Below are 9,087 nucleotides of genomic sequence, written 5' to 3'. Positions count from 1 at the left end.
TAAAAGCGTACGCAAAAAAAAGTGAAAGCTATGCAGGACCAGCAATAGACAAAGCCGCCGTTGTCGAGCACGTAGCTCTGCAGATACTGTGCTTTTTGGTCACACTTATGGGTATGATTAAGAGCTAACCCTTTTCAGACCCAACATAATACTACTGACATAGTTCCTCTTATAGATGGTTCTTATCTTCAGCCGGTCTCTTACAAACCTGAAAAACGAAATGCTCGACGGCACGGGGATATGCGCACAGCAGCACCTCCATGTATCTTTACAAAAACCAGTTTCTTCAGCTTGTTCAGATTAAATCGTCTTTTGTTAGCCTAAACACTTCAATCCAGGTTTAACATAACCCGGCGGTTCGTTACGCTCACTTTTAATTCTGCATTGCCATTTCAATCTCGTGGCATTTGAATTAATTGTACCACACCCTCATTTATGCCTTCGCTGACGATGCCAGGGGACGTATTCTGCGACGATCACTGTCGGCGATAATATTGCCTCGGCGACAGTATAGCCGTCAGGCGCGCGCTCAGTGACTGGTTGAGCAAAATCGGTTGAGCTGATTGGCTGGTTGAGCCCTAGGTCACGCGAAGGCAATAGTATCACCGAGGCGATCATCGCAGAATACGTCTGCGGGATTATAGCCTCCCAAAAGTCATTGCCCATCATCGTGAACACCAACTTTCATTCTTTTCAATGCTAAAGCATAAACGAAAAGATAAAAAATTTCGGTGTAACACAAAGCTGGTGCAGGCGGCAAGGGTTTATCATCGCGGCCACCACTATTCGAGATGTATACAGGGTGTCCCAGCTATCACGCAGCACGAAGTTAAAAAAAAGGGAGAACGGTGTTACGCGAAGCAAACCTAGTGCGTATTGTTTCTAGTACAGTGCATGGAGTAGCCACCAGTATTTGTTTTAGTTACAGAGATTTAATTAGCTAATTGTAATTAATTATCTAACTCGAGAAGTACTGTCCTAATTGTCAAAGTGTCAATGAGAAAATTGTAGGGCACCATGAAAAACTCCGAATACGGCTTTCTGTTGCTCAGTACGTGCTACATAAAATTGTTTTTCCGAGCGTGAAACATGCCCGCGAATACACGCAAAGTGCCTCGGGCGACCAGTCGCGCGGCCATTCTGCGTGTATCCGCGGGCTCCTTTCACACTCGGAAAAACACATTTATGTAGCACGTATTGAGCAACAGAAAGCTGTATCGGGTGTTTTTCATGTTGCTCTACAATTTTCTCATTGACACTTTGAGAATTAGGACAGTACTTCTCGAGTTAGATAATTAATTCCAATTAGCTAATTAAATCTCAGTAACTAAAAAATACTGGCGGCGACTCCATGCACTGTACTGGAAACAATACGCACTAGGTTTGCTTCGCGTAACGCCGTTCCTCTTTTTTTAAATCGTGCTGCGTGATAGCTGGGGCACCCTGTATACCGTTTGCAAGACGTTCAACTGGGGACGTATTCTGCGACGATCGCCTCGGCGATACTATTGCCTTCGCGTGACGTTGGGTTCAACCAGCCAATCAAATCATCCGATTTTGTTCGACCAGCGAACCAGCGTGCCTGATAGCGATACTGTCGCCGAGGTGATACTATCGCCGAAAGTGATCGTCGCAGAATACGTCCCCCGATTTAAACTGCAGCCACGATGAATACGAAACATCACTGCTTAAGTGTTTCGCGGCAGTGCTTTTGGAAACCAGTCAAGTTAACCGCACGTAAATGTCAAGTTAACAACGCACCTTATGCTACCAAAGATTTACTGACCGCCGTAACGGGAGTCCTCACTCTTCAGTCACGTAATGACAACCAGGAACACAACAGGGCCACTAGGCGAAAGCCACCGTAGACAAAACGTGAACGCAGATGGTATTGTTGGCATAGATCGAACACAACAACAATGGTACATTTTGGAAATGGTTCTACGTGCATTTATATATTTCCATGAATATAAGACGGGGTAAGCGTCGGGTTTCCACGTTGTCCGAGAGTTCATTACTTTGGCATTACTTGTCGTGCACAAAATGAACTTCAGAAATCTTTCGTTCCACACTTCCGCGCTGGAATCCAATATGCTCCAAAGAGGCATGCCGGAACCAGCATAGGAAGTTCAGCTGTTCAAAGTGCCACTATAGTAAGGGTACACCCTCACTGTCACAATTATTTCTGCATGCATATCGCCTCCCTTTTCAAGACCCGGCCATACAAGTCCTGCAGTAACTTTAGCAGTGTTTGGTACCGGTACGCGCCATACAGGCCGGCGCACATAGCGCTCTGGTCCGTACCGAGCTGAATCCCGACAGCGTTTTCATACTTGGCGTAGCGCTCGACGAAGTGTTTCAGTACAGCCTGCTGCAGGACACGCGGGTACGACGAGTTGCCCAGGAGGCAGGCCTCGAGCGCGTCGCAAACCGCGACTCTGAGGGTCTGGTAGCGCAGCTTGGCGTTGTAGCCGGTTATCTTCGAGCCAGCTCCCGAACTCGTGCCCGAGTCCCGGCTCCTTGGCCAACGGATTCTCGCTGAGCAGCGACTGGATCGAAGCCAGCACGGTATCGAGGGTCATGTCCGCGCTCCACGATGGACCGGGAAAGGTGCCCAGGATCCTATGCGAGACTAGCCCGCTGCTGTACAGGTTCGGATTGAAGCGCACCCTTCCGGAGCCCGTTGTCATGAGGCGTACCAGCGGTGGCCTGGCGGGGTAGCCCGGGAGGCACGTGAGCGCGAAGTGGAAGAAGCCTCCTTCGTAAGGCGTGTCGTCGGGTCCCACGACGACGGCGTGGACGTTCGTGATGTTGTTCTCTTCTGGTTCGACGAACACACCAGGCGGCGGGTCGTCGAAGATGTGCACGAGGTCGCGATTGAGCCTCAGCAGGCACTGCGTCGAAGGCTGCTCGGGCTGGCTCAAAGAGGGCTCTAACCTGAAGGCGGCTGCACGTCGCGCAATTTCGTCGCTGATGGAAGTATGGGCGACGGCGGTCGCGAGCGGACGACGCTGCATTCTGTTGCTCTTTGTGCCCAGTGCTCTGACTAGCCTTGACCAGCTCTGACCGCCCGCCACGTGCTTGCTTGCACTGCAATAGTGGCCGTTGCCTACTACGTGGGGATGTGCCAGTGAGCCGGTAGTTAAAGGGGAGCGCAGGTAAAAGCCTATCGCCAGACCAGATCGGGGAAATTTAGTCGGCAGTCTTGTTAGCCACTTCTGTTTGTATTTGTTAAATTGGTGGTGCAGTTCGGAGCAGGCCATAAGGTGATCTTCTAAACCTGGCAGACGTTATGAAAGAAAAGGGAACACACAGGGCCTGTAATAGAAGAAATAAAAGCCTTTGTGACCAGGTACTAAATCGCAAATTCCGCAAATGATTTGGAACCAATGAGTGCAAATTTTTACTATATGAGGGAGCAGTATTGAGCAGGATAGAGAGTCTGAGAAATTGCACAAACAAACAATCTAAACAACAAATTAAATTACGTTTGTTTGGAGTCTGATCTTGGAGTATCTTGCTTCGCATGGTTGGCATAAGTAATAACCATGAATTTTGGATGCTGCTTACCGAATATGATTTAATCGTACATTTAACGGACTTAATAACGATTCTGTTTTATTCACCTGTGGCGTGTGAAACCGAGCCACGGGACTCCAAAACTTGACCAACACAACAAATTATAAAGAGTCTAATCTTGGCGAAGAAAACTTGTGTTTTTTGCTGACGGTGATTCATTTTCAACATATACCTTCTCATCGTCTTCGTTGTAGCGCTGTACCTGCCGCTGTAGCTGCCGAGAGAGAGGGAATAACTTTAACCCTGAACAGCCTGTGAGCGTGGGTAGTTCTACGGCTGCACAGTGGGTGCTCCCCTCAGTCCAGGAGTCCAGCGGCCTTAGATGCCCGTCTTGCTCGGTCGACCAGTCCGAGCTGGTCAGTCGAGCCTAAGTGGGACAGCGCTATTTCCCATTATGCTTTCCTTCTATTTAAATACATAGAAATGGGCAAATTCATTTTGCTCGGCTTTCACTGCACCAAATTTCATCAGGTTTGTTGCATTTGAAAGACTTTAAAAGCACTTTGCAGCACGATGCAGTTTTGTTTTATTTAGGTTGTCGATTGTTTTTTACTGAGCTTGTTGAATATTACAAAACTAAAAATAAAGACACAAATGGCAAGTTTTTAACTCTTCAACTCAGTAACAAACAATATCAAAATCCTGTAAACTGCCCTTGATAAGATAACGTAATCCGACGAAAATGATGTATTATACACTGCTTCCAAATATCCCACTAATTTTTCAGTATATAAATTTTTTAAATCCTCCTAGCGCATTGCAACGATCTAATATAAGATGTAAACTCATGAAAGAGAAAAGTGTCATCAGCCCGAGTGTAACACAAAGATAAATTATGGGGTTTTACGTGCCAAAACCAGTATCTGATTATGAGGCACGTCGTAGTGGGGGACTCCGGAATAATTTCTATCACCTGGGGTTCTTTAAGGTGCACTTAAATGTACACGGGTGTTTTCGCATTTCGTCCCCATCGAAATGCGCCGCCGTGGCCGGGATTTGATGCGGCGACCTCATGCTTAGCAGCCCAACACTATAGCCACTAAGAGCAGAACGCATATACAGAAAGAAAACCCATACTGGTAGATAGCTCTATAAAACACGTTAATGGGCTAGTTGGTGCATGATTAATTACCAGAATTGTGGCACAGCAAAAGACGAGGAACGATACAAGCAACGTCATAGACAACAGTAAAGCTATACGGGTTTCTCAGACACGTAGTGGAAATCGGGTGGACGACACATTTTCCCTTTCATGAACCTTTCTCCATCTTGCGTGCTTCCGCAAAACGGATGATGCCAAACTGTAAACTCATCATACCAACTTTGTCCGCTTTAGATGCTCATCATAGATGCATAATTGTACATACGCACGCAATTTGCACACGCAGGACGATGAGCGAGACTTGGTCCTGTATGTGTTGAGATATTTACAATTATGCATCCTACCCAATTCGCCCAGTTCTTTATAGTTCTATAGCAGATTCAGTTGACAGAACTGCGTGTCGTTTTTGGTGCAGAGTTATATATTCGTAAAGTTCGTGTTTTAATGATTTTTCCAATATACCGATCTTCGACAATGTTTGTAGAAATACTATATGAAGTCCTAAATAGAAATTGTGCTTCCTACTATTGTTATAATTTATCTCTCTCTCAAGTGCAACGTATTTTGTTCAAATACGTCCAGAGGGTGTCTCATAAGAGCATGCATTTCTACGTTTTACGTGTACTTGAATAGAGAAATTGGAGTTGGCCTCGCGCTAAAACATCGTCAAGGAGCGTGTGAAGCACAAAGTTAGGTTGATAGCCAGAATAATGTTAAAAGGAGATCGGGTAGATGCCTGTTCCGCGACACAAGGGTCGCGGCACAGGCATCTTGGCAATCTAGCATCTTCGGCTAGCAGCGTGACGATCTACATGGCAAGTAAGAGAAGTGGCAGGAAAGAGCGCTGAGTTACGAGAATCTTTATTGCAAATGCTTACAAGCCTGGATGAAAATGGTTGTAAGTCAGCGCTTTTTTCTGTCACTTCTTTTGCTAGATCGTGGCGCTGCTAACCAAAGATGGTATAAACAGTGGCCGCACACATTGCATTCCAGAGCATATAAGTCATCACGAGGATGATGGACAACTACGCAGGTGCTCGTAAACGCATTTCTTACAGTTGTTCTCCGGTAAAGCGCACAGAGCAGATATATAAGGTATACAGTGTTAAGCTAAGCGAAGACGCAACCACTTTTGCAATGAACTGTGGGACGCGACTTATTGTTTGCAATATCTGCATAAGGTTACTTCAAAAAGTAAAGGAGCGTTTCTGAAGGTGGGAATGCCGCCCTCTCAAATCAGTGTCTACACATTTTCAAAATTTTGCGTGTCAGGGACCACAGAAGCGTGATGTTTCGTTCATCTGGTGAGAACTGAGAATATTTCGCGCAAATCGACACGCGTGCAAGTTTCGTCATTGAATTTCGTCACTGCCGTGATGGACAAAATCAGCGGTTGCAAGCAGGCACGTCCGAGAACAGTAGCGGCTGCAGCCTCCTGTGCTATAAAGGGACTGGATGCAGGGCAGGCATACGACGGGAGATTAATTTCTCGCGCCGACCCGCTCGCGTAAATCCTGCAAACGCGTCAGGAGCGTCTCGTACTGGAACGCGGCGATGCCGCCATCGAACGCGTCGTTCATAAAGGAACCCGTCAGGGGCAGCCGCTCCCTGACCACCTTCTCGTAGTAGCCGTAAAACTGCGCGAAGTGTTTCAGCACCTCGTCCCTGAGAGGGTTCGGGAAAAGGGAACTGCCCCTCAGGCAGTCTTCGACCACGTCGCACACAGCGACCCTGATGGTCTCGTGCTGCAAGACGGTGTTGTAGCAGATGCCGCTGTTCAGCCACGTTCCCATGGCCGGGATGACGCCGAAAGCTGACCCCTCGGCGACGGGATTCTCGTTCGACAGCAACGACTTGATGGCAGTCACCACGTTTCCGATGGTGTTGTAGCGCGTCCAAGTAGGTCCGGTCGTGTCCGTGCCCAGTAGTGCCAGGCACACCTTGCCGTTTTCGTAGAAGCTCGGGTTGAAGCGCACTCGATTAGAGTCCGTGGTCATGAGGCGCACCAGTGGTGGCCTGGCGGGGTAGTCCGGCAGGCACTTGAGCAGGAAGTGGAAGAAGCCCCCTTCGTAGGGCGTGCCGATGGGCCCCATGACGAGGACGTTGATCTTGGTCACGTCGTCATCCTCCGGCTTTATGAACACCCCGTAGGGCCGGTGGTCGTTCAGGTCCGCGATGTGTTGCATGACTGTCGACAAGCACTTCGCGGTCGGTTGTGCGTTCCCGTATTGGATGGGGTCCCAAGCGTCTGGCGGTATCTGTGCGGGCGTCTGCTGCGGTATTTCTCTCGTCATGTCCATAATTTGTCTGAAGAGGCCGCTGATTGATCTGAACATGGCTTACACAAATCCGGCATGCGCCCTCAAAACTGATGATTATGATGATGTTTCTTTAACATATGGCATATACCCGCAATGGGGGATGGCCCCAGAATTGTGTGGTTGTAGGCTTAGTTAATATCTTTATAAAGGATTAAATAAGGTGTAACTTCGATTAAGAGAGTATTGTGTGATGAGCAGTGAGGCCAGATGAAAAGACGGTCAAATTTATAAGAAAAAGTAAGAATATTCATTGTGTAATGAATATTCGGAAACACGAGGCGCGTCTGCTTCATTACAATTCTAAAATTTATAATGGGAGAAACAGAGTAATTGTAATAAGAATAAAAAGAAAATAGGAATCAGAAACGTATTCGTTTCGTTGCTTGAATGAAATCACTCACGGCGTCAAACACGTCATTCTGTTGTTGTTGTTAGAACGTTTATTAAAATAATCATACAAAGTTTCCGCCCCCAGGAAATGAATCCATCAGGGCGGAGGGAGGGGTAAAAGAGGAGGTTTAAATATTATTCATCATTTTTTACTCTTGTAAAAACGACTGGAATATGAGGCGCCGTCTCTCGGGGGGACCAGTGGGAAGGCGCCAGGCGTCCAAATCCTGAGGCCTCAGAGTAGGGGGAAGGGTGGCTATCGCTCTTCTCCGGTGCTCGGCGAGATCCGAGCAGCCCCAGAGTATATGATTCTGATCCAGCAGCTGGTTCCCTGGACAGGAGCGGCAAGTGGCTGATTGCCAGGTCTGGAGGCGCATCATGGCGTGGCGGGCTGGTGTCACTGCTGTCTCCGTGACGATGCGTCGCAGGCGTCTGGCCTTAGCACGGGTAAACTACCCCGGCAGGGGCGTAGGATTTTCCGGGAGGATGTTCCGGAGCGCAGCCCTTCGAGCAGCCTTCGCCTTTGCCAAGACTGTGTCCGGGTCAATGGGGTACGGGTCGTCAGGCACTTGTGGACGCGTCTCTGAGGGGCAGGAAAGAAGCTCCCTTGCCAGAGAGTCGGCCATTTGGTTGCCAGCGACCCCAGCGTGACCTGGTACCCATGCGAGGCGGACAGTGTGGCCAGCCTCGTCGGCGGTTCGGATCGCCCGGTGTATTGAGTGAACAGCACCATTGCGCGAGTCCAGCCGGGCGCAGGCCTTTATGGAGGCCTGCGAATCTGTGTAAACTGTGTGATGAGTGAAGGCTGCGAAAGGAGGCTTGAGGACGGCGTCGCATACAGCGGATACCGCAGCCAGTTCCGCCGTGGTCGTTGCAGGCAGGTCGACAGGAGGAGTAGGCCGTGGCGGTGCGTGGGCAATAGTAGGCTATGGCTGAAGCTTCGTCACTGAGGGCGGCGTCGGTGTATAGACAGCGTGGTGATGGGGAGGAGCGTCGCGAGCTTTTGCCTCATGCCGCCTTGCGTAAGACAACTGCCTCTCTGCGTGATCGGCATTCACGTTTTGGGGAATCGGTGCGAAGTCCGCGGTCAGGGGACAGTCCCACGGAGCAGGGAAGGAGGGCAGAGGCGCTGAGGGGACTGGCAGATGAAGCAGCGAAAGGATGCTGCGACTGGCTATCGTGGCTCTTAGTCGGAACTGTTCGTGAATGCTTCGCAGCCTCGGCTATTGCCTCGATCGGATTCATCTGGGCCATTTGGGCAAGGCGGTGTAAGGGTGTGAAACGCGGCAGGCCGATGACAACCCTCATGGCTTCGTGGTTGAGCGATTCCAGTTTTTTTCGTTGCTTTTGGGTAAGACTGTAAAAGTTATGGCCATATACAGCACGTGAGATTAGTAGAGCACTCACGAGACGTCGGAGAGTTCGCTCCTCGCTTCCCCAGTTCTTGGACGCGATGCGGCGGATTAGGTGGAGTATCTGATGCCAGTCCGAGTGATGTTGCGAAGCCATGTTGCTGCACCACCATCTGCATCGATGTAGATGCCTAGAACTCGAACACGGTCTTGCTGAGTTATTTGCTCACCGTCAAAGGTGAACGAAAATTGCGAGGCAGAACGGGCTGCCTTCGTGCCCAGTATTACGAAGTTAGTTTTGTCAGAAGAAGGTGTGAGTCCGACCTCCTTCAGAAATGTGGCA

The 9,087-nt window shown here is 49.1% G+C and overlaps 1 protein-coding gene across 1 annotated transcript; it reads right to left on the bottom strand.

The window, feature by feature from the left end:
• Positions 1–6,162: 6,162 nt before the first annotated feature.
• Positions 6,163–6,975, bottom strand: LOC119444894 (ubiquitin-conjugating enzyme E2 Z). Its single transcript, XM_037709234.1, has one exon. It carries the CDS (start codon positions 6,973–6,975, stop codon positions 6,163–6,165), a length of 813 nt encoding a protein of 270 aa, XP_037565162.1.
• Between the last annotated feature and the right edge of the window lie 2,112 nt (positions 6,976–9,087).

Source organism: Dermacentor silvarum, chromosome 3 (assembly GCF_013339745.2).
Source record: "Dermacentor silvarum isolate Dsil-2018 chromosome 3, BIME_Dsil_1.4, whole genome shotgun sequence".
NCBI classification, from domain to species: domain Eukaryota; kingdom Metazoa; phylum Arthropoda; class Arachnida; order Ixodida; family Ixodidae; genus Dermacentor; species Dermacentor silvarum.
The sequence above is the reverse complement of the archived record's forward strand: the minus strand, read 5'-3'. Positions and strand labels throughout refer to the sequence as shown.

Excerpts from the sequence above, each read along its gene's own strand:
- LOC119444894 (XM_037709234.1), bottom strand. The coding sequence starts at position 6,975 with ATGACGAGAGAAATACCGCAGCAGACGCCCGCACAGATACCGCCAGAC.